Source organism: Pleurodeles waltl, chromosome 5 (assembly GCF_031143425.1).
Source record: "Pleurodeles waltl isolate 20211129_DDA chromosome 5, aPleWal1.hap1.20221129, whole genome shotgun sequence".
NCBI lineage: Eukaryota > Metazoa > Chordata > Amphibia > Caudata > Salamandridae > Pleurodeles > Pleurodeles waltl.
In genome coordinates this window covers 1,854,682,290-1,854,709,146 of record NC_090444.1, presented here as the reverse complement: position 1 = coordinate 1,854,709,146, position 26,857 = coordinate 1,854,682,290, and the positions used below count along the sequence as shown (strand labels likewise).

Below are 26,857 nucleotides of genomic sequence, written 5' to 3'. Positions count from 1 at the left end.
GTAGTATTTATCCAACTGTAATTTGTTTTGCAGAGGGGTGAATTTGTTGAGGTCTTACTTAATGGATTCTTCTTCACTGGAATAAAGTGTTTCATAGTATTTAATATCACAGAGCTTTTAAATTTTAATCTCCGTTGCCCTCGTTTCTTTTTAATACAAAAAGAGATCCGAGAAGCAGGAATAACCGTCTACTTAATCAAACGCAACCTCAATGTGCCTGTAAGTCACAAAATCAATTTGTGCCACAAGAAAATATTTTAAGAAATTATGTAAAGAAATATGTCGACAACCCTTATCATTTTGTCTTCAGTCTTTGATTTATTATACAGTTTATTTTACTATATTTATCTTTTTATAAAACAATTGCGGATTTGCTGGTGAATGTCAGGTTTATCTTTCAATGAAGCAATTATAGGTCTTAAAACACAATTTTTAAAACAAACGTCTGTTGTGTAAGACATATATCCAATAAGACTTTGAATTAACTAAGCACAAAATTTAAAAAAGAAGAAAAAAAAAAAATCATACCAAAAACAATTATTATCAGCCTACGAAACTCATATTTTTGGAACAATTTGTGCGTAGTGGTTATACATGTTCCTTCAAAAGTGTGCAATCCACGTCTACGGTAGCCTAACTCAATGACTCCTTACTGGTTCTTACATCATTATTCTTGTTCCAGGCCCCATGACCTGTCGGAAGAACTAATCCTTTTATATCAGCTCCACTGAAACAACCATGTACTTCTTGTTCTGGTGGCACAAACTGATTTTGTGACTCACAGGCACATTGAGGTTGAGTAGATGTTAAATAAACGGTTATTCCTGCTCCTCAGATATGCTTTTTTTGTATTCATTGCTCACCCCAGAGGAGCAGTGTTTAAAGGGGTTACTCATTCTTTTTGTGACTCGTTTCTTTTTTAATTACAGGTATTTTGGACTCTCCTTTTTTGCTTTTATGTAGTTGACGAGACGTTTTCCACCAAGGTTTCTACTGGCATAGTAACTGGATTTAATACTAATTTGATAAGTGCTCAAGTGCATCCTCGGTTAAATTCAAACTTCTGCTTCACTAAGACATTGTGAGTAGACCCACAGGTGTTCGTGATAAATTGGATTTCTGACTTTTAAATTTCTTCTAGTAATCCTTTAGTCTCTTTCATTGCTTTCTTCTTCGCAAGATACGAGTGCTAAACCCTCACCTCATACAGTTCCCTTAGGGGCATCCCAAACCCCTTTAGAGACCGTCTCTGAGGTGTCACTGTTAAAACATTTGCAATATATGGGTTATACAGGAGGCTGGTGTTATGGTGGCATCTGGGAATATTAGTGCTGGTTGTCATGTCCTTGAACGTTGGTGAAACTGGTGTGTAGTTGGAGAGAAATATTGGTCTGCCTTTGTCGTGGAGTTGAAGGTTTGGAAGTAAGGACAAACTTGATTCTTGTGTGCGAGTTATGCAGGCTGGGGTGGAACAAATGATTCTTTCTTCGAGTTGGCTGTCAGCCATAAGTGTGGTAGGTATTCACCTTCTATTTACCTGCTTTTGAAATGTACGTTTAAGTGCACTTGCCAGAACTAGCATGCCAAATGGTACTTACTCCTGGAGTGAGCTGCTCTTAACTGTTTAACAGTGTTTTCCTGGTGTAGCACTAGAGTTCTATTGGTCATTTCTGGAGATATTAACTTCAAAACGTCTCTCACTATTCAATACCTTCAATGAAAGCAGCAACCACTTGGTCATTAAACAGAGGATTCTCAACTTGACCCAGAAGGACAGAGTACCACAAGAGACAAACATTTTCAGCTGATAAATACAGGCTGCAAATGTCTAGCTAAAATGTAAGCCATATGACTGCACTCCATGATTTAATCTTTGGCATGTCCTGATCAATCAATGTTTCTGAAAGGCAGATCATTGGCATTCAATACAAATTTGCTTGTCAACTTTATCGCAGAGTGCTGCGGTCGACTACCAAACCCCTCAAAGCAGACCTCTTGAGTAACAACCTCTAGTGTTGCACAGAAGAGCATCCTAACATCAAACACATGCTCTTTTTGTCAGAAATTAGAGACTAGTTGGGTAGAGAATAGTGCATCATCACTGAGAGACTGCCTTCTTCTAACCTTAAACCCTTACGAGCTCATTGCAAAGTACAACTGCAAAGTGCTTGACTCACTGACATCAGTAACACTACAGCAAATCACCACATAGTGGAAAGACACTGAAAGACCATCTTAACTAAAGCAGTTGAAGTCAATATGCCTAACTCAGACAACCGAAAAGATACTGGCCTAAGCTGATCGACTGCGTGCTGCCCTGAAACAACCATGATCTCCATTATGCAACTTCTCAACGAAGCACCCGTCAATCAAACTGAAAAACCTGCCTCCTGTATGAAGATTGCCTATCACGGACTGTGCGGCAGTGACAACTCTGTGATCAGTCACAATTCATTTATTATTAACAGCAATACAAAGATTGGTATATGGCGTACGCTACATACACTTGAATTGCATGCATTGCTTAATAAAAGATTTCACTCAACGTTATATTAGAAATCACTTGTTTGTGTTGCGAATACAACAAAAAAGGAACGTAAAAAACGACGTGAAAACCGTACTACAGTGTGTTTCACATCTATACCGTCCTCGGCCTAGAGAAGTTGGGGGAAAGGAATCTGAACCCTCAACTAAGAAAGAGTAAGATGTAATTAATGGTACATGCTTCGCTACAGCAACATAATCATATCTTTAGCTGATGCTCTCACTGTAAAGTAAAAAAAAAAAACATACAAAAATAAAAGAGGTGCCTGGTTCTACCTGTGTCCTTCAGGCGCTAATATCTACACTCAAGATGAGACACGCAAGAGCATCAAACAAAAACATGTAAAATAAATGAGGTGCCTGGTTCTACCTGTGTCCTTTAGGCACTAACATCTACACTTGAGAGCGAACACGCAAGAGCATCAAACAAAAACATGTAAAATAAATGAGGTGCCTGGTTCTACCTGTGTCCTTCAGGCACTAACATCTACACTTGAGAGCGAACACGCAAGAGCATCAAACACAAAGATATAAAATAAATGAGGTGCCTGGTTCTACCTGTGTCCTTCAGGCGCTAACATCTACACTTGAGAGCGGACAAGCAAGAGCATCAAACAAAAACATATATAATAAAAGAGGTGCCTGGTTCTACCTGTGTCCTTCAGGCGCTAACATCTGCACTCGAGAGTAGACACACAAGAGCATCAAACAAAAACATATGAAATAAAAGAGGTGCCTGGTTCTACCTGTGTCCTTCAGGCGCTAACATCTGCACTCGAGAGCAGACATGCAGAAGGATCAAACAAAAACATATAAAATAAAAGAGGTGTGTTGTAATGTTGTTGTTTGAATAACTCAAATATGTGTAACACAGTATTGTCCTAATTATATACCCACTGTTATTATTCTCTTAACCTTATTTCCCCTTATGAATTCTGTATAATCCTATTATGTATTTATGGTTAGTGAAATGGTGCACTCCAACCCTTCCTTTAGAATGTTGACTAATGGTACAACCTGGAGTGCACCTTAGAATGTTGATGAGGAGAAGCTGGAGTTGGAGGCTTCGGGGGAGTTGGTGAGAAGCAGCGAGCTGTGATGGTGTAATGCAAGGAGTTTACCAATAAATCTACGTTAATCATTTGGTCTTACTGACTCTAATTACAACAGACTAAAATTTGGCGACGAGGATGGGATCCTGCGCAGGGGCAGCGAAGACTCCTTGCCCCTGATTGATTCAGCACCACAGTGGATTATCTGCTTCTCGTTGTGAACCAAGAAGGTATAGTCAGGTGGCGCCTGTGTGTTGTAAGCAGGCAGAGTAGTGATTGAGAATGCTACTATTCCATATTAACTCTGCTGCGTAATGGCTGTATAGCGCTTCAGCACGTCATCTGGGAGTGTGCTGTGTGAAGAATATACTGGCCTTGTTTAATCAACGCGGTTTGATGTGCAACCCATCACTGTGCCATAAGGATAAAGTAATGAAAAGAACCTGCCTGTAGAGCTGTTAGCCAGTTCTGTAGTGAAGATTTCGGCGATATAGCGCTGACGCTAAAGTGCCTAGGCAATTCTACATAACAACCTTATTTACTTTAGTGTTCGCGGCCGGACGGAAGGCGCGGTGTGTGGTTTCTCACCCTGGCGCTAGGGCGGTGAAAGGCGGCACGGCACTGACTGAAGGAGCGCTTTGGGAAGTCCGTATTGAGCGCAGCGCTGAGGGAGGTGAGTGCGTCTCAGTGTGGCGCTAGATGGTGAGCTGGGCACGACGTCGAATGAGGAAACCCTTGAGGAACTTTTGTGTCAGGCATGACACTGAAGCGGGGTGAGAGGCATCTAAATCGGCGCTATCGGAAGAAGCGCTTAAGGAATTCTACAGCGAGCGTCCTCGCCTGTGGAATCCGGCGGGGTGCGAGCAGTCTACTTCTTCATTAATTGATCTTACTGTGAAGACTCTGAACATCGGGGTAAACTGGAGATGTTCATCGGTGTACGGCTCGAGAAAAGAGATTGAATCCTCGAATAAGAAGCAGCAGCAGAAGGACGAATTCAAAATAAAAGCCCTTTCTTGTGTTAAGCTATTTCACGATAAGAGCTCAAAGGTGTACAGAAATATTATTTAGAAGTGCTACCTCATTGTGTACAGATTGAACAGACTGGTGATTGAAATTACTAATTTAATGTGTGCATAATATTAAGCCAGATGGTTTTGTAATGCAGTAATTGTTTTGAGTTATTAATGTGAATGCTGCACATCATTTTGCAATAAAAAAAATTATAGGGTGTATTTTAAGGGAACTGGAAGGGAGCACCTTCTTATAGTACAACATATTATAGTGTAAGCAAGTACGTAATGGCTGCAGCAGGAATGTCCCAACCTCCTCCGTTCCTAAACGAAATTGGTGAACCAATGTTACCTTGGAAGGAATGGTCCAAATTGTTTGAATCGTATTTGATTGCTATCGGGGGAGAAAAGTTCACATCATTAAGGAAGCAACATATTCTTTTACATAACTTAGGAATACAAGGAAGAAAAGTGTATGAAAGCCTGACGGCTAATCAAGGGGAAGGAGAGGAGGATGGAGAGAACTTAGATGTTTTTCAACAAACATTGGACAGGTTGGAGAGTCATTTTGGGCACAAAGTTAATATAGTCTTAGAGCGGCATAGATTTTTCAGTAGAGTACAGGCCAAGGACGAAAAGGTAGGCACCTATATAGCTTCTCTGCGAGGGCTGGCTCAAACATGTGAATTTGGGGAGTTAGAAGATTCGTTGATCCGTGATCAGTTAGTTAGATGTACAAACAGCCAAAGGGTGCAAGAGAAGCTCCTTACTTACAACCCTACTCTTAAAGAAGCTGTGGATATGGCAAGGGGTATCGAGCATAGAGTAGAATGCATGAGAGAGATTAAAAACACACATGAGGTAGAAGGTGTGAAAGAAGTAAAAGGTGGTAATGCAAGGGACGAGGGGGTGGTTAATAAAGATGAGGACTCAGTAGTGTTAGCCACCACAGTAAGGAGAAATAGTGATGAGGACATAATAAAAGGAAGATGCTTCAGATGTGGAAACCCCAAACATCTAGCAAATAGTCCCTTGTGCCCTGCGCGTGGTTGCATATGTAGAAAGTGTGGTGCTAAAGGGCACTATGCGCGGGTATGCAAAAATGATAAGAACTCCAAGAAAAAACTAAATAGAGTAGAAGAAGTCACTGATTTAGGCACGAAGTTTATTCTGCAGGTCAAGGGCAATCAGGAAAAGGAACCTCTCAATAACACTTATCCTTTGTGTGACATCAAACTCGATGACATTGAGGTGAAAGTCTACGCTGATTCTTGTTCACCGTATACATTCTTGAATTACCAAACATTTGTTGACAGGTTCCAAACACAGGGTTACAAATTGCATGCGGCCAATATTAAACCGGGAGGGTACAACAACGATCCTATACCTCTTAGGGGAATGCTAGAACTAGACATTATGTTCAAGGGTAGACATACTAAAGGAATGGTGTACATCACGGAGAGGGGATCCAACTTACTGGGATGGAGGCACCAGAGGGAACTTGGGATCAAACTGGATCCCAATGCGAGGAACAAGTGTTACTAGTGGACTTGCATAATCTTTGTGAAAACATTTGTGAGGGATATCCTAGGTTGTTTGAAAATCGATTAGGGTTGTTGAAAAACTTCCAACACAAAATTAAACTTAAGGAGGGAGCTACACCAGTGGTACATAAAGTTAGAACGGTACCGTATTTAATGAGGGAACCTTTGAAGGAAGAGCTGGACAATTTGGTCAAATTGGGAGTTATAGAACCAATTGAAAGCTGCTTATGGTTGGCACCTATAGTTGTCACCAAGAAAGCCAACGGCAGAGGCATTCGCCTGTGTGTGGACTTGAGAGACTTGAATACAAATATATGGGTAGATAGATTCCCCTTACCTAAAATAAATGAAATGATAAGCATGTTGGGTTCTGCTAAACATTTTAGCGTAATTGACTTATCTTCTGCATACCACCAAGTGGAGCTGCACCCTACGTCATGCTCGCTCACATCTTTTATCACTCCATTTGGGGCATTTAGATATCGCAGGATGCCATTCGGCCTCGCATCAGCGGCAGCGGTATTCTAAAGAATCATGCAGAAGGTTTTGCAGGGAATCAAGCAGGTTATGTGCTTCCAAGATGACATACTAGTCTATGGAAATACGGAAAGTGAGCATAATTCTACCTTAAGAGAGGTATTCCAAGCCTTGGATGAGGCTGGCATGACCATCAGAAAAGAAAAGTGCCAACTAGGTGTTGGATCAGTGGAATACCTAGGACACAAAATAAGTAAGGATGGTGTGGAACCCAAGTGTGATCTGGTAGTAGCGGTGAAGGAAGCTCCGTCTCCTACCAATAAAGATGAGTTGAGATCGTTTTTGGGTCTAGCTGAATTTATGTCAAAGTTTGTGTATAATTTTGCTACAGTCACTGCTCCTATGAGAGCATTATTGAAGAAAGACGTACCATTTGAGTGGAATAAAGACTGTCAAATTGCATTTGATGAAGTCAAAGAAGCCATTATCCATTGCCCTATGTTAGGAAACTTTGATACCACCAGGAAAACTTGGCTCACTACAGATGCGAGTGGAAGAGGTTTAGGTGCCACTCTATCCCAGTGGGTAAATGGGCAGGAAAGGATTGTGGCGTTCGCATCCAGGTCTTTAAAGGAGGCAGAACTACATTATTCCACAATAGAGAGGGAGGCTTTAGCCTGTTTTTGGGCAATCAATCATTTCAAATTGTTCCTGTGGGGGTTGCCATTTGTAGTTAGAACGGACCACAAACCCCTCATTTCATTATTTACTGTTAAGGGTAAAGACCAAGCTACCCCTAGAATTGCGAAATGGATTATGGGGTTGGAAGGCTTTAATTTCGACATGCAATATGTTCCAGGCAAAAGAAATATAGTAGCTGACTGTCTCTCAAGACTACCCAGGAAGGGAGGGGAGGCGGAGACCAATGTGATCCTTGATCCTGTGCTCCATGTAGAATTGTCAGGTATCACTAAAGAAGAATGGGTCACAGCTACAACATCGGATCGGACTATGCAAACTTTGAAAGATATGATTTTGAAGGGGTGGCCTGGTAGATGTCAACAGCTTGATGAGGATGTAAGGGGATATTGGGAGATACGTTCTGAACTTCACATAACCAAGGAACTAGTAATGAGAGGTGAGAGAATTGTTCCCCCTAAAGCACTCTGGAAAAAATTAATAGAATTAGCACATGAGGGACATTTGGGAAGGACCTTGACTAAAAACAGACTACGAGCCTCCTACTGGTTCCCCACTATGGACAGGTTAGTAGAGGATACCGTACGTGATTGTATCCCTTGTTCAGCAAGCGATAAAACCAGAAGTACATGTAAGGCACCTTTGTCTCCAGTTGAGGTCCCCACTAAACCATGGGACAAGCTAGGGTTGGACATAGTAGGACCTCTTACGTGCCCGGGATCGAGAGCCAGGTTTATTTTTGTATTAGTTGATTATCGCACACACTGGGTGATGACCAAGGCTGTACATAATGTAACCACACATGATGTAATACAATTTCTTAAAGAATCTTTTTCCCGTGAAGGGATTCCTAGTACTATAGTGACAGACAATGGTGTACAGTTCACTTCAAACACCATGGTGGAATTCTTGACAGTCTGTGGGATTAAACATTACCGGACAGCATTATATAACCCAAGGGCAAATGGTCTTGTAGAAAGGGTCAACAGGATGGTCAAAGAGTGTTTGCAGTTGGCCAATGTATCTCGTGTATCAGGAGAGGGCGCAATTGAGCGTATGCTATGGTCTTACCATACCACACCCAACATGGTCACAGGAGTATCCCCTTTTATATCTCTCAAGGGTAGGCAACCAGGAACCAAGTTAAACCCTAATTGGTTGAGAGGAGGGGAACCTGTCATAGTTCATCGCAAGGAAGTATTAACAAGAGTGGAAGGGAATCAGAGGAAATACCAGGAATGGTATAACAACAAATTTGGTACTAAGAGCAAACAATGGATAGTAGGGCAATGGGTCAGGGTAAAGCTTCCAGGATCTACTCGAAGGGAAGGAAGCCGGTTCTCCAGGCCGTTGAGAATTACTAAAGTACATAAGAATGTTGTAACCTTGGAAGATGGCCGTGTGTGGAGTATGGACCGTTTGTCTACCATTCAGAGCGACCCAAGGAAGTCTGGAGAAGGGTTCGGAGAGGAACAACAATGATCTTGGAAGGGAGCAAGTTCGCTTTTCCATGTGGAGGACTTTTCTGATATATATATATATATATATAAATATAAATATAATATTATAAAGAACAGTATTCTACTTTTAACAAGTGTGTGTCTTAGCCACAACTCCTATTCATCTTGGTGGGGAAGGGAAAGTGTTGTAATGTTGTTGTTTGAATAACTCAAATATGTGTAACACAGTATTGTCCTAATTATATACCCACTGTTATTATTCTCTTAACCTTATTTCCCCTTATGAATTCTGTATAATCCTATTATGTATTTATGGTTAGTGAAATGGTGCACTCCAACCCTTCCTTTAGAATGTTGACTAATGGTACAACCTGGAGTGCACCTTAGAATGTTGATGAGGAGAAGCTGGAGTTGGAGGCTTTGGGGGAGTTGGTGAGAAGCAGCAAGCTGTGATGGTGTAATGCAAGGAGTTTACCAATAAATCTACGTTAATCATTTGGTCTTACTGACTCTAATTACAACAAGGTGCTTGTTCTACCTGTGTCCTTCAGGCGCTAACATCTACACTCGAGCGTAGACACACAAGAGCATCAAACAAAAACATATAAAATAAAAGAGGTGCAGGGTTCTACCTGTGTCCTTCAGGCGCTAACATGTACGCTCGAGAGCAGACACGCAAGAGGATCAAACAAAAACATATCAAATAAAAGATGTGCCTGGTTCTACCTGTGTCCTTCAGGCGCTAACATCTACACTCGAGAGCAGACACGCAAGAGGATCAAACAAAAACATATAAAATAAAAGAGGTGCCTGGTTCTACCTGTGTCCTTCAGGCGCTAACATCTACACTCGAGAGCAGACACGCAAGAGCATCAAACAAAAACATTTAACATAAAAGAGGTGCCTGGTTCTACCTGTGTCCTTAAGGCGCTAACATCTACACCCGAGGGCAGACATGCAAGAGGATCAAACCCCTCCGTTGAATGGATTTCGTTGCCATCATTTTCGCACTCACCGTTGCTCGTTTCCCTATCACTCTGTGCTGGGGATTGTGCTCATCGATCCATGTCTGATGGCCAACGACCTCACTAAGTGTTGGCTCACAGTTTATATTTCTTTTGGAATTTTAAATGTGTGCTTTTGACACGATGGACATCAACCAGGGCAATTCACAGCCAGCTGGATGGAATCTGAAGGCGAGCCCTTCTGTCTTGCAGGTGGTTTTGAAGGGTGATCTCTCAAAAACTGGAGGAGCCGCTGTGGGTATCACGACCCAGGCCGAGAGACGTGAAAAGGCATCTCATACACGCTGCCACCCAAAGATGAGAGTCCAGAAGCCAGGAAAGAGATCGGTCTTCTAGTGCTTCACAGAGAGAGTACCAGCATTATCTTTGCACTTGTGGTGATTGCCTGAAAGCACATCCTGGTGGACCACGGTAACAGGCACTACAAGAACAGAGCACTAGTTGCAAGAGCGTACACATCACACCAAGGCCACGAGTGTGATGGTATTGAATGGACGTGAACATGGAACCCTGGAAGGGGACAACACCCATGCTTTCCACAGAGGTTTACTTTTGCTAAAGAGAATGTCCACTGTTGCCTGATGTATGTTAAGGGAATAGTCCAACACGCAGCATTGAACAGAGGACTCGACTGAACGGATATCAATGGCAGGTGCTCTTGGATGTTAAATACAGGTTTAAAAATAGTTAAACCTAAATGTATTAATGCCATTTGTTTTATAGAATGATATACTCCAAATAACTGTAGTAGAAATAAACTATGTATAATTATATGCTTTGGCCAAACTGTACTTTGTGATTTTAATGTAAGCAATTTGCACTCCAATGTTTATTTTGTGACCTTGTCCATATAGTTTTATTTAAACTGGAGTAAACAACATTTTAAATGGAAAGTGTAATAGAAATTAAAAGAGGGAGTTAGCAATCCCCTGTCATGGTTACGGGTACTGGCTCAGTGAAAACAATTTGAAAGATAAATAAAAGCTAATCCATTCAAAAACTACAAGAGAAAAGTGTCATGTTCGACAATAGTGAAGGGCACTGAAACATTCAAAATAAGGGCCCTGACTTCACCAACACCTCCTTGAAATATTTATCAACGTGGGTGGTCGTGGCAGGGTGCGACCGTTTGCGTTGAGAAAGCTGCCACTCGAACAAAAAATCCACTCGAGCAGCAGAAAGAAGTCGCACCGTCTGGCACGCCGTGTGGTGCTGTTCACGCTGATTTTACAGCCCAGAAGAAACTTCTGTCAATAAAAATCAGTCCGAGCAGACAACGTGCCCGATTCCACTGCTTCGTGGAACCCCGTGGAATCTTGTGAGGTTTTTCTGCAACTCAGCGGAATTCCGAGTGGGAAACTCTATGAGTTTCACCCAGGCCTACTCATTATGTGACCTCCATTTTAGATAGATTTTTTTAAGCACTAACTCCCCTCCTTTACCAGAGAGGTGGGAGGGTCATGTGTGAATTTAGAAGAAAATCAAGCTGCAAAAACAAAGTTTTACTTACTTGGAACAATTGGTTTACTGCCTGTGGTGCTGTAGATTCACAAGCTTTGCACACTCCTGCTAATTAGTGTTGGAAATTGAAAAGTTAGAATTCTGTTTTTCTTCAAGGGCGTTTTGGGTTTGAAGCGAGTCGTGATACGTCCTCTTAAAAGTCAGAAAAACTCACAGTGACAGACTACGCCCCCGATTGTGTTTTTCCAGTCTGGATAAGAGTGAGAATGGAAATGCAAAACAGTAAGCTGCTTTGAACTGTGACTGGATATCATTAAAGAGAATGTGCCACTGATCACACGTTTTATGTGATATTGCATCTGGACAGACGGGAAGAGTGCAAACCAGTTGCTACAGATGAGCAACCTTTCCTGTCTGCAGCATTCATAGCTCTAAATCTCAAGCTTTGCACAAACTGAAAAGCAGTGCCGTCCTTTTTAAGCTGTGGCTGCGAGCAGGAAAGGAAGACGTGTGAAATAGTGTTCCTAAGGCAGTTTGGCCAACTGGCGTCTCTTGTTGTACATGTATAACATGATAATGCTCAGTGAATGTGTGCACGCTAGACCACGTAGCAGCTTTACATATATAAATTAATGGGATGCTGTCTAGGCAGGCCCCAGTTAGGCCTTTCTCCAGAGTGGAATGTGCACCAGGTAATGAGGGCAAGGTATATGTGGCCTTAGCATAAATCTGCATAAATGTACCATTCCAACGAGCAACACCTGCCTTTAACATGGGGTTGCCTACGTGAGGCAGTGCAAGACCAAAAAGCAGCTTTAAAGCTCTTATAACATCTAGTGTGTGTTATATTCTTTCTGCTACTGACTGCTGGAAGAAAGTAGGTAATGCTATAGCTTGATTACCTTGGAAAGGAGAGACAACTTTAGGCTAAAAAGAGGCTGGGTTCTTAGGACAACCTTTCCTTCAAAACCTGAACTGACGAAGCATGCAGTATAACACATGCAGAATAGTAACCGCACAAAGGTTGGCGGTTGCCATAAGAAATCCACTTTCCATGACAGAAACTGCAGCAACCATGTTAATCTGGTAAGACTGAGGTTCCATGAAGGCACAGATGCCACTCGTGGGGGAATGGCACTTTAAAGCCCTTATTTGAAGGCTTTAATGTCTGAAGTGTTAAAAATAGACTGAAATTGTCAATTTCAGAGGTAAGCAGGAACTGTGGCCAAGTATACGCCAATGGCAGTGTAGGCAAGAGTGACAGACAGCAAACAATGACCTTCACGGTGTCTGGCAAGGGATAGCTGTTCATGCTGCGACGACAGTGAACAGAGATATGCCATTTGGCAGTCCACCTTGCTCAAGTAGTTGACTTCCGGCTCTGTTTTTAGTTTCTGCGTGTACTCCCTGCAGGAGCTGCGTCTATCCACATTCTAAGACCTCAGATGCCAGGTCGCTGCATTCATCAGTAGGTCAGTCAGAAGGTTGGAATGCAGCTGTCGTTTCTCTTGTGGATGAGCAGACGTGTAGAGGAGGAGTGAGAACCATGACTCTCTCACCCACTTGAGGGAGAATAATACAAGTATTATAGGTGTCTGCTGCATTTTTCTGGTTACTTAAGGAATCAATGGTAGAAGGGGAAAAGCATACAGAAATTTCCATAACCATTTCATCCGTAGGACATTCCTCGATCTGTAAAGTCATTGCCCATCTCTGCGAGGTGTCCTGCCGGGAGGTACACATGTTCATGTATGGCCAGAGTTGTTCGAACTGTGACAGGACCAGTGAGTCTTCCTCCCTGCTTCGGTATGTAAGAGATTGCGGCCATTCTGTCAGTGCAAATTAGCACTAGTTTGTGATTAATTTGTGGCAAGAAAGTCTGGAGGACTAACTGTACCACCACAACGCCCAGGATATTGATGTGGAGAGCCCTCGCGGCAAGAACCACCCATCTTCGACAGCAAGGTCTAACACGTGAGCCCTCCAACGAGCCGGGGAGGCATCTGCCTTGATGGTTCCGACTGAGTCTTAAAAAGCAAACTGCTGAGGAATAGGTTCTTTGCATTTCACAATTGTATTTTGTGCTCAACAATGGGCTTCACCAACACAAGGTCTTCCCAATCTACAGTCGCTTGTCAGCATTGCCTAGATAGATACTCTTGAAGTTGGCATTTGTGCAACGTGGGATATGGTACCAAAGAAATGCAAGAAACCATCATTCAGTGACATTTCCATAAATACTCTCATTGTCGGTGGTTGTGATGTTTGGTAAAGCGAAAGCAGTTGCTGGAAGTTCTTTATTCTTTCTGTGAGGAGATCACGTTTTGCTGGTCTTGCATCAGTTGTCACCCCTCGGAAAACTTCTGTCTGAAGGAGGCAGAGGTGTGACATTTTTGCACTGATAGGTTGCGTATTCGATCCACCTAACACAAATCTCAAGAAGTGGTGGTGAGCAGGATGGATCAGGATGTGGGAACAGGCATCCTTAAAGTTGAGGTTTGCCATGTGATCCTCTTGCTGGAGAAAGGGGAATCACATCCTAGACAGTTTTTTTGAAATGATGTGATGTGAAGTCCAAACATAATGCTCAGAGGATCAGAATTAGTCGCAGAGTTACGTCTTTGCGCCTTTGTCTTTCTAGTCGTCTGGCACTAGATCTTTAGTTTTTTTTAAAGCAACGCCTGGACCTTCTGCAAAGGAAGATGGCAGTGGTCTGAAGACATAGTGTACGCTTGTGGTGCTTTATTTGGTGGTACTGTGTGGAATAAGACGCGGTATGCTTGGGTAATGATGAAAAGCACCCACAGCTCTAAGGTTACACCATGCAACTCAGGAAAGGTTAACCCTAGTCTTCCCCTGACCAGGGACGGGTGGTCAGGGGATACCCCAGTCATCCTCGTCAAAATGTGATCTTCACGGGCAAAGTTGGTGAAGTGAAAAAAGAATCTCTGGTTGAGTCTACGCCGGGTGTATTGGGGGGGATCACGGGTATCATGAGTCACTTCCAAAACGAAACCCCTTCTTCAAAGACAAACTACTTGTAACACTCCAAGCCCAACACTGGCCGTCAGGAATGATGTAGAAGTAGACGAGCTGCAAACCGATGGCACAGATGAGTAACTGGTTTGGGAAGCATCTCTTCTAGTTTCAGATGCTGTGCACTGATTTCCTAGTGGTATTTCCCCCCTGAGGAGGTGGGACTGCAGGAGGAGTGATGCTTAATAAGGGTTTCTGTGTTTGTGTAGCTACACAATAATGTTTAGTGAAACTGTGTCTTGACGGCCATGTTGCTGTCACGCGTCAGCATCTCCTCTTTCTCCTTAGTGGAATGCGCATTTGTCTTCACCTGTTACATCTACCTGCCAGGTTATAACACGTCTCTATGGTCTTAATCATCCACCTGGGATTGGTTCCTTCAGGTGTTGTTGTCTAAACACCTAAAGAGTCTGCTACAAAGAACTGCTTGGTTTCCCTGCTGCCTTTTGTGTCTCTATGTAAAGCTTTACGGCTCGCCTTACATTTAATGTCTGAAGAGCACTTTGTTCGCTCTAAATGAATGACAGGTAACTGTACTGGTGGGTTTAGTTGGAAATGTGACACGACCTTCTGGACGCGCCCTCATAACTACCTTCTCTTTATGGACAACTACAGTCCTTGCATTGACTGTCTGTAATTCACTCACTCTCCTTGGAGACTGAAGGGATATGTTATGAGCTTCAAGACATGAATAAATAAGCCATGCTAGAACTAGATTTAAATTCCCTGCAGTGGTGGAACTGCATGCGGGGGGTGCAATCTTTCCACGCCCTCCAGGAAGCACCTCAATGCAGGTGCACAGAAAATGGGGGTTGTGTGCATTCCTCTAGAGCAGTAGTTATTAACCTTTGTACTTCTGTGCACCCCCACTTAGTCACTGCTGGAGGCAAGGGACCCCAGTGAATCATTATTGAATCCGGGGACCCCCTCACTGAGTCACTATTGAAAGGCAGGGACTCTGGCTAAGCATTTTTGAGGATTTGAATTGCAAAACAATACACAAAAAATATACAAACAAGCAATTACCAAATGAATACAGAAATGATGAAAAAAATGTATGTAATTCACAAACAAATATTTAAAAATAAAAATCAATGGGAAGGGTGGATTTTCTCTAAATTCAGTAAAGGCCACTCACCTTCCATACTATGTTATATTAGATGCACGTGAACTACTTCCACAAATAAGTCTGTGGGCACTAACACTTTTTAGCCACCAAATTCAAATTGCTTCACGTTTACAGAACGTTTTAAAAATATAGGGGGTCATTCTGACCCCGGCGCCAGGGTCGGCGGGAGCACCGCCGACAGACCGGCGGTGCCCCGCAGGGCATTCTGACCGCGGCGGTTCGGCCGCGGTCAGATGCGGGAAACCGGCGGTCTCCCGCCGGTTTCCCGCTGCCCTGCAGAATCCTCCATGGCGGCGGAGCGCGCTCCGCCGCCAGGGGGATTCTGACACCCCCTACCGCCATCCCGTTCCTGGCGGGTCTCCCGCCAGGAACAGGATGGCGGTAGGGGGTGCCGCGGGGCCCCCGTAAGAGGGCCCCACAAAGTATCTCAGTGTCTGCTATGCAGACACTGAAATACGCGACGGGTGCGACTGCACCCGTCGCACCTTCCCACTATGCCGGCTCAATTCTGAGCCGGCGTCCTCGTGGGAAGGTTGATTTACCCTGGGCTGGCGGGCGGCCTTTTGGCGGCCGCCCGCCAGCCCAGGGCAAATCCCAAAATACCCTCAGCGGTCTTTCGACCGCGGAGCGGTATTTTGGTGGGGGAACTTTGGCGGGCGGCCTCCGCCGCCCCCCGAAGTTAGAATCACCCCCATAATGTTTACATTTTGCTTCTTTATTTACTTAGAAAGCTGTCCCGACCCTCAGGGGTCCTTGGACCACAGGGTAATGACCACTGCTCTAGAGAAAGCGCCATAGCTGGTAAGTGTCGCCCGAAGGAGGTATGGCTAAGTTTTCCTTCTAGCAAATGTGCAAGGTACCTTACTTATAAAGTTGTACTTGTAAAACACTTTCTGTGAGACCAATCAGGGTATTTTGTCTAGTTTGATGAGTGGCATTCTCGAGCTGATGGTTTGTATGCCTCTATGAAGACGTCCAGGCATTTTGTGAAGATTTCTGTAGTTGAATTCTGCTGTTTTAAGAGCCAAGCTGGCATCTGTAGGCCTTTAGGTCTTAGGGGCAATAATGCCCCCTTGCAAGTCTGTGCACTCTTGAGTGCAGGTGTTCTGATACAGTTCTGTGGTGCTCTGTGCACGAGATGCGACCACTATATCTGACCTGGCCATCTTGGGGCCACATGGGTTGGTGCCACATGGGTTGATGCCATGTTGGAAGTTTGCTCTTCTCTTTATTGGAATAAGATTTATTGATGGAAAGGTGTATGTTTGCAAGTATTCCGCACCAGCTTATCAACAGTGCATTCCACTGTTAGAGGAGATGGTGGTGTCTGGGTATGATGCTCTCTATGTTTCTTCTTCTGTGACCAATGCTTGGAATGCCCTTCTCCACCACTGGCCACTTTAGCTCCCAGTCACGATGCAAATACTGGACAGATGCCTAAAAAGGCACCTGGCCAGCCAAGAAATATTCTTCATGAGGGTCTTGGCCAGTTCTGATGGAAAAAAATGTTTGCTATCAATATATGTGTTTCTTTTGCAGGGATAACTTTGGAACTGGCCAAGTCGCACATCTGATTCCGTTTAAAAGCTCTTTAGGCGGGATATTATTGTAGAAAACGCCATCTGCGATGCATTTATTTTTAGGTTTTTAATAAGCCTTTTTCAGACTCTGCAATCACTGGTGGACATTGATGGACTGGATCCGTGGGAACACAATAAATGACACAAAACGCTTTTGGATTTTGAAATCAGATGAAAACCATGTGTAGCAATGTTGGCGACAGGCGTCTGTGATTCTATTCAATCATTTGTAGATACTGATTAGTATCCCGCTAATGAGAAACTAAAGTTAGGCGCTTGTAATTCCAATGTTCCCTGCAGGGATCTTGTTTAAATTCATAAACATTGCATACCAGCCTCAGATCCTGCAGAAAAGGCCTGCAGATTACCAAGAACATGACAATCAGGAGGCCTTCTCTAACACAGATGCCAAAGGTAACCTATCTCTGGACCTCTGGAGCAGCTCCTGTTCCTCCAGTGCCCTAAAGTACAGTGAGAAACATCACTCCAGGCGCTTTCTTCAGGTCTGTCTGTCTTTTTTTTTTTTTTTTTTAGTTTTTCCCTTTCAAGAGGGTAATTAAAATATGGCTGAAACAGCCCACCTGATTTATATAATCCAGGCTGAAAAAGCAGAAAAGAGGAAAAATCCTGTCTCACGCAATTTTGTTTATTTATTATAAAAAAGAGCAGTGTTTATATTAAAGGTACAAGCAGTTAGCACTATACTAGCTTTTAGGAATGTAATGAGGATTATTTGGATGGTCAGCTACGATTATAAGTAACTCATTGAATACAACTCCCATAAACCAGAACGCCCATACAAGGCGGAATCATTTATAGGGGACGGGCTCCGTGTCGCGGCACCAAGTGGCAACCATTCACCTATAGCGATGACAGACTCAGAGCCCGTACCATGGTGACCCTCCACCCACAGGGCCGGTGGGCTCCGTCTGCGCATCGCAACTCACATAGTGATTCCTTGGATGTGAAGGGCTGCATGTCCCTGTATCCCATGGTCCCGCGTGGAGGACAGCGCCCTGCGTCCCAGAGTCCCAGCGATGAGTACATCCTTTCATAAGGACCTATGTCCTGTGCTGAATATGAACCATTTATATGCAGGGATGGAACAGACCTGGCAGAGGGACCAAGAACCCCAACTCACCCATCCATTTCCATAGGTAAAAGGCCCCTTCTCCTAGACTGACCATGCATTTCTGAAGAGCAAGACTCTGCCAGCCCCATCCTGAGCCATCACAAGGCTCTGAACCCCAGATCTGTGCCCTGCAAGCAGCCACACAGTGGTCAGGGTCTGTAAGTACCCCAGTCTCTGGGCCGGTGCGCGGTTAGTGGACATCAGCAACAGCATTGATACAGAAGACGCGGTGGGACTTACAGTTGATGAAGATGATCTTTACCATGGTGAGCGTGAAGAAGGTGAGTGGAGCAAACGAGAGCTTCACAAAGAGCGTGGTGAGCATGAACAGCACCAGGATGCCGAGCAGGCTGCCCAGCATACGGATCTTCTGGGGAACCCTGGGGGTGAGAGAGAGCCGGGGTTATCCTGTGTCCCAAACCGAAGGCGCTCCCACAGTGAGGAAAACAGAGGAACAAGAGTTAATCTATACTGCATCCAACAGAGAGGCACACGAAGAGTGAGGGACCAGAAAACAGAGAGACCTTGGGGTATCCTGGCACCAACACCCCAGCATGAATACACCAAAGAACCACACTGACTGAGCACTGCACCCCAACACACAGGCACCAAACAATCAGAAACAAACTAATAACTACAGGACCCCAAATCTGCAACACCCCAGCATGAATACACCAACCACACTGACTGAGCACTGCACCCCAACACACAACAATCAGCATAACAGAGATTCATGTACACAGGACCCCAAATCTGCAACACCCCAGCATGAATACACCAAAGAACCACACTGACTGAGCACTGCACCCCAACACACAACAATCAGCAGAACAGAGATTCATGTACACAGGACCCCAAATCTGCAACACCCCATCATCAATACACCAAGGAACCACACGGACTGAGCACTGCACCCCAACACACAGGCACCAAACAATCAGAAACAAACTAATAACTACAGGACCCCAAATCTGCAACACCCCAGCATGAATACACCAACCACACTGACTGAGCACTGCACCCCAACACACAACAATCAGCAGAACAGAGATTAATGTACACAGGACCCCAAATCTGCAACACCCCATCATGAATACACCAAGGAACCACACTGACTGAGCACTGCACCCCAACACACAGGCACCAAACAATCAGAAACAAACTAATGACCACAGGACCCCAAATCTGCAACACCCCATCATGAATACACAATAGAACCACAATGACTGAGCACTGCACCCCAACACACAGGCACCAAACAATCAGAAACAAACTAATGAATACAGGACCCCAAATCTGCAACACCCCATCTTGAATACACCAAAGAACCACACTGACTGAGCACTGCACCCCAACACACAGGCACCAAACAATCAGAAACAAACTAATGAATACAGGACCCCAAATCTGCGACACCCCATCATGAATACACAATAGAACCACACTGACTGAGCACTGCACCCCAACACACAGGCACCAAACAATCAGAAACAAACTAATGAATACAGGACCCCAAATCTGCAACACCCCATCATGAATACACCAAAGAACCACACTGACTGAGCACTGCACCCCAACACACAGGCACCAAACAATCAGAAACAAACTAATGAATACAGGACCCCAAATCTGCAACACCCCATCATGAATACACAATAGAACCACACTGACTGAGCACTGCACCCCAAGACACAGGCACCAAACAATCATCAGAAACAAACTAATGAATACAGGACCCCATATCTGCAACACCCCATCACGAACACACCAAACAACCACGCTGACTGAGCACTGCACCCCAACACACAGGCACCAAACAATCAGAAACAAACTAATGACTACAGGACCCCAAATCTGCAACACCCCAGCATGAATACACAATAGAACCACACTGACTGAGCACTGCACCCCAAGACACAGCAATCAGCAGAACAGAGATTCATGTACACAGGACCCTAAATCTGCAACACACCATCATGAATACACAATAGAACCACACTGACTGAGCACTGCACCCCAACACACAGGCACCAAACAATCAGAAACAAACTAAAGAATACAGGACCCCAAATCTGCAACACCCCAGCATGAATACACCAAAGAACCACACTGACTGAGCACTGCACCTCAACACACAGGCACCAAACAATCAGAAACAAACTAATGAATACAGGACCCCAAATCTGCAACACCCCAGCATGAATACACCAAAGAACCACACTGACTGAGCACTGCACCCCAACACACAACAATCAGCAGAACAGAGATTCATGTACACAGGACCCCAAATCTGGAACACACCATCATGAATACACAATAGAACCATAATGACTGAGCACTGCACCCCAACACACAACAATCAGCAGAACAGAGATTCATGTACAAAGGACCCTAAATCTGCAACACCCCATCATGAATACACCAAGGAACCACACTGACTGAGCACTGCACCCCAACACACAGGCACCAAACATTAAGAAACAAACTAATGACCACAGGACCCCAAATCTGCAACACCCCATCATGAATACACAATAGAACCACAATGACTGAGCACTGCACCCCAACACACAGGCACCAAACAATCAGAAACAAACTAATGAATACAGGACCCCAAATCTGCAACACCCCATCTTGAATACACCAAAGAACCACACTGACTGAGCACTGCACCTCAACACACAGGCACCAAACAATCAGAAACAAACTAAAGAATACAGGACCCCAAATCTGCAACACCCCAGCATGACTACACCAAACAACCACACTGACCGAGCACTGCACCCCAAGACAGAGGCACTAAACAATCAGAAACAAACTAATGACTACAGGACCCCAAATCTGCAACACCCCAGCATGAATACACAATAGAACCACACTGACTGAGCACTGCACCCCAAGACACAAGCACCAAACAATCAGAAACAAACTAATGAATACAGGACCCCAAATCTGCAACACCCCAGCATGAATACACAATAGAACCACACTGACTGAGCACTGCACCCCAAGACACAGGCACCAAACAATCAGAAACAAACTAATGACTACAGGACCCCAAATCTGCAACACCCCAGCATGAATACACAATAGAACCACACTGACTGAGCACTGCACCCCAAGACACAGCAATCAGCAGAACAGAGATTAATGTACACAGGACCCTAAATCTGCAACACACCATCATGAATACACAATAGAACCACACTGACTGAGCACTGCACCCCAACACACAGGCACCAAACAATCAGAAACAAACTAAAGAATACAGGACCCAAATCTGCAACACCCCAGCATGAATACACCAAAGAACCACACTGACCGAGCACTGCACCCCAACACACAACAATCAGCAGAACAGAGATTCATGTACACAGGACCCCAAATCTGCAACACACCATCATGAATACACAATAGAACCATAATGACTGAGCACTGCACCCCAACACACAACAATCAGCAGAACAGAGATTCATGTACACAGGACCCTAAATCTGCAACACCCCATCATGAATACACCAAGGAACCACACTGACTGAGCACTGCACCCCAACACACAGGCACCAAACAATCAGAAACAAACTAATGACCACAGGACCCCAAATCTGCAACACCCCATCATGAATACACAATAGAACCACAATGACTGAGCACTGCACCCCAACACACAGGCACCAAACAATCAGAAACAAACTAATGAATACAGGACCCCAAATCTGCAACACCCCATCTTGAATACACCAAAGAACCACACTGACTGAGCACTGCACCTCAACACACAGGCACCAAACAATCAGAAACAAACTAAGGAATACAGGACCCCAAATCTGCAACACCCCATCATGAATACACAATAGAACCACACTGACTGAGCACTGCACCCCAACACACAGGCACCAAACAATCAGAAACAAACTAATGAATACAGGACCCCAAATCTGCAACACCCCATCATGAATACACCAAAGAACCACACTGACTGAGCACTGCACCCCAACACACAGGCACCAAAGAATCATCAGAAACAAACTAATGAATACAGGACCCCAAATCTGCAACACCCCATCATGAATACACAATAGAACCACACTGACTGACCACTGCACCCCAACACACAGGCACCAAACAATCATCAGAAACAAACTAATGAATACAGGACCCCAAATCTGCAACACCCCATCATGAATACACCAAACAACCACACTGACCGAGCACTGCACCCCAAGACACAGGCACTAAACAATCAGAAACAAACTAATGACAACAGGACCCCAAATCTGCAACACCCCAGCATGAATACACAATAGAACCACACTGACTGAGCACTGCACCCCAAGACACAGGCACCAAACAATCATCAGAAACAAACTAATGAATACAGGACCCCAAATCTGCAACACCCCATCATGAATACACCAAACAACCACGCTGACTGAGCACTGCACCCCAACACACAGGCACCAAACAATCAGAAACAAACTAATGACTACAGGACCCCAAATCTGCAACACCCCAGCATGAATACACAATAGAACCACACTGACTGAGCACTACACCCCAAGACACAGCAATCCGCAGAACAGAGATTCATGTACACAGGACCCTAAATCTGCAACACACCATCATGAATACACCAAAGACCCACACTGAATACTGTACCCCAACACACAGGCACCAAACAATCAGCAGAACAGAAACAGAACAGAGCTTCATGTACACAGGACCCCCAATCTGCAACACCCCAGCATGAATACACCAAAGAACCACACTGACTGCGCACTGCACCCCAACACACAGGCACCAAACAATCAGAAACAAACTAATGACTACAGGACCCCAAATCTGCAACACCCCAGCATGAATACACAATAGAACCACACTGACTGAGCACTACACCCCAAGACACAGCAATCCGCAGAACAGAGATTCATGTACACAGGACCCTAAATCTGCAACACACCATCATGAATACACAATAGAACCACAATGACTGAGCACTGCACCCCAACACACAGGCACCAAACAATCAGAAACAAACTAATGAATACAGGACCCCAAATCTGCAACACCCCAACATGAACACACCAAAGAACCACAATGACTGAGCACTGCACCCCAACACACAGGCACCAAACAATCAGAAACAAACTAAAGAATACAGGACCCCAAATCTGCAACACCCCATCATGAATACACAATAGAACCACACTGACTGAGCACTGCACCCCAACACACAGGCACCAAACAATCAGAAACAAACTAAAGAATACAGGACCTCAAATCTGCAACACCCCAGCATGACTACACCAAACAACCACACTGACCGAGCACTGCACCCCAAGACAGAGGCACTAAACAATCAGAAACAAACTAATGACTACAGGACCCCAAATCTGCAACACCCCAGCATGAATACACAATAGAACCACACTGACTGAGCACTGCACCCCAAGACACAAGCACCAAACAATCAGAAACAAACTAATGAATACAGGACCCCAAATCTGCAACACCCCAGCATGAATACACAATAGAACCACACTGACTGAGCACTGCACCCCAAGACACAACAATCAGCAGAACAGAGATTCATGTACACAGGACCCTAAATCTGCAACACACCATCATGAATACACAATAGAACCACACTGACTGAGCACTGCACCCCAACACACAGGCACCAAACAATCAGAAACAAACTAATGAATACAGGACCCCAAATCTGCAACACCCCAGCATGAATACACCAAAGAACCACGCTGACTGAGCACTGCACCCCAACACACAGGCACCAAACAATCAGAAACAAACTAATGAATACAGGACCCCAAATCTGCAACACCCCATCATGAATACACCAAACAACCACACTGACTGAGCACTGCACCCCAACACACAGGCACCAAACAATCAGAAACAAACTAATGTATACAGGACCCCAAATCTGCAACACCCCATCGTGAATACACAATAGAACCACACTGACTGAGCACTGCACCCCAACACACAGGCACCAAACAATCAGAAACAAACTAATGAATACAGGACCCCAAATCTGCAACACCCCAGCATGAATACACCAAACAACCACACTGACCGAGCACTGCACCCCAAGACACAGGCACTAAACAATCAGAAACAAACTAATGACTACAGGACCCCAAATCTGCAACACCCCATCATGAATACACCAAACAACCACGCTGACTGAGCACTGCACCCCAACACACAGGCACCAAACAATCAGAAACAAACTAATGACTACAGGACCCCAAATCTGCAACACCCCAGCATGAATACACAATAGAACCACACTGACTGAGCACTACACCCCAAGACACAGCAATCCGCAGAACAGAGATTCATGTACACAGGACCCTAAATCTGCAACACACCATCATGAATACACAATAGAACCACAATGACTGAGCACTGCACCCCAACACACAGGCACCAAACAATCAGAAACAAACTAATGAATACAGGACCCCAAATCTGCAACACCCCAACATGAACACACCAAAGAACCACAATGACTGAGCACTGCACCCCAACACACAGGCACCAAACAATCAGAAACAAACTAAAGAATACAGGACCCCAAATCTGCAACACCCCATCATGAATACACAATAGAACCACACTGACTGAGCACTGCACCCCAACACACAGGCACCAAACAATCAGAAACAAACTAAAGAATACAGGACCTCAAATCTGCAACACCCCAGCATGACTACACCAAACAACCACACTGACCGAGCACTGCACCCCAAGACAGAGGCACTAAACAATCAGAAACAAACTAATGACTACAGGACCCCAAATCTGCAACACCCCAGCATGAATACACAATAGAACCACACTGACTGAGCACTGCACCCCAAGACACAAGCACCAAACAATCAGAAACAAACTAATGAATACAGGACCCCAAATCTGCAACACCCCAGCATGAATACACAATAGAACCACACTGACTGAGCACTGCACCCCAAGACACAACAATCAGCAGAACAGAGATTCATGTACACAGGACCCTAAATCTGCAACACACCATCATGAATACACAATAGAACCACACTGACTGAGCACTGCACCCCAACACACAGGCACCAAACAATCAGAAACAAACTAATGAATACAGGACCCCAAATCTGCAACACCCCAGCATGAATACACCAAAGAACCACACTGACTGAGCACTGCACCCCAACACACAGGCACTAAACAATCAGAAACAAACTAATGACTACAGGACCCCAAATCTGCAACACCCCATCATGAGTACACCAAACAACCACACTGAATACTGCACCCAAGACACAGGCACCAAACAATCAGCAGAACAGAGACAGAACAGGGATTCGTGTACACAGGACCCCAAAACTAAGACACCGTAACAATTAATGTGAGCCAACAGTGGGTTAATGTATACTGGAGCCAACAGAGCAACATTCCAACATGGAAACCCCCAGAGAGAAGGGTAGAAGTGAACACCCCACCCCAAGACTAAGACACCCTGAAACTGGAAACACCCAAGAAGGGTTAGTTAATGCGCACTGTGCCCAACGATGAGTCACCACAAGACAAAGCACACCACATATGTTAATGTACAGCGCACAAGACTGAGACACCCCAACACTGAACAGCACCAGAGAGAACTGTACTTAATATATACTGTACCCCAATGTTGTGACACTTCAACACTGAGCAAAACAGAGAGAGAATGTGGGTTAATGACTATTGTACCCCAGGAATGACACACTCATGCGATGAACATCACAAGGAAATGAACACTCCTCCACAAGATTGTGACACCACAACACTGAGCGAAACAGTAAAAAACATGAGTTAATGCAGTCCGAAGCACAAGACACTATGACACCGCAGCGATGAACAGAACAAGGTGAACCTCAACAAGAGTGCAATGCATTATTTGCCGCAATACTGTGATATACCCCAAAACTCTGGCAACCCAAGATTTAAGAAAAAGTGAAAAAACTGGAAATCAGACGAAGTAGAAACTTATATGGTGAAATCTAACGCTGGAACATTTTACAACATGCCTTCTCCACCAGGAGCCGGAGGGCAGTCGTGGTGAAACGTTGCAGCGTTTGATCACCGGTCTGTGTCTCCTACTTTTGTGAGACAACATCCTTTATTAATCAAGGAAAACAAAATAGCAGGTTAGTTCTGCACCCCTCTCTTCTGCAGGCTGCCATTAATCAAACTTTAAGAAACTGTAGGCTGCTTTCCATGTCCACTACAACTAGGCCACAATTCAGTACAGCTCGTCTTTCCCTACAGGGCAGCCATATTGGAATGGGGTATTTTCTTTGCGTAGCATGTGTTTTCCATTTGGACTGTAACCGAGTTACATTTATAGGTCTCCTCTTCTACTAGAGGAAGGAAATTGTGAAGAGGAGACCATCCTTTGCTTAACATATCAATCTGTCATCCAGGACTGAATTTGAAAGACTGTGATCGTTGCTGTCTATAATGTTATATACCTTTGAGCTGACCCTTTATCTTACCATGTCTAAATAGGCTTCCGTAGGCAATTCTAAGAAGCAATAGGTTGTCTTCTGTTAAAGTGCCATATATCGAGTATCCTCCTGTTATGGTTCCAACTGGTGACATCCTAGCAGTCAATCCACATACCTACACCTAAAGGACGGCCACCTTCTAGCATTCAGGAGACT

General features: G+C 44.4%; 1 protein-coding gene across 4 annotated transcripts in view; it reads right to left on the bottom strand.

The window, feature by feature from the left end:
* SLC29A1 (solute carrier family 29 member 1 (Augustine blood group)) overlaps nt 1-26,857 on the bottom strand; it is a 1,001,910-nt gene that overhangs the window by 88,459 nt on the left and 886,594 nt on the right. For all 4 annotated transcript variants that reach the window (XM_069236365.1, XM_069236363.1, XM_069236364.1 and 1 more), the window contains one exon: nt 18,393-18,532. In XM_069236365.1, the coding sequence (XP_069092466.1) occupies nt 18,393-18,532 (140 nt within the window). The remainder of the gene's footprint in view (nt 1-18,392; nt 18,533-26,857) is intronic.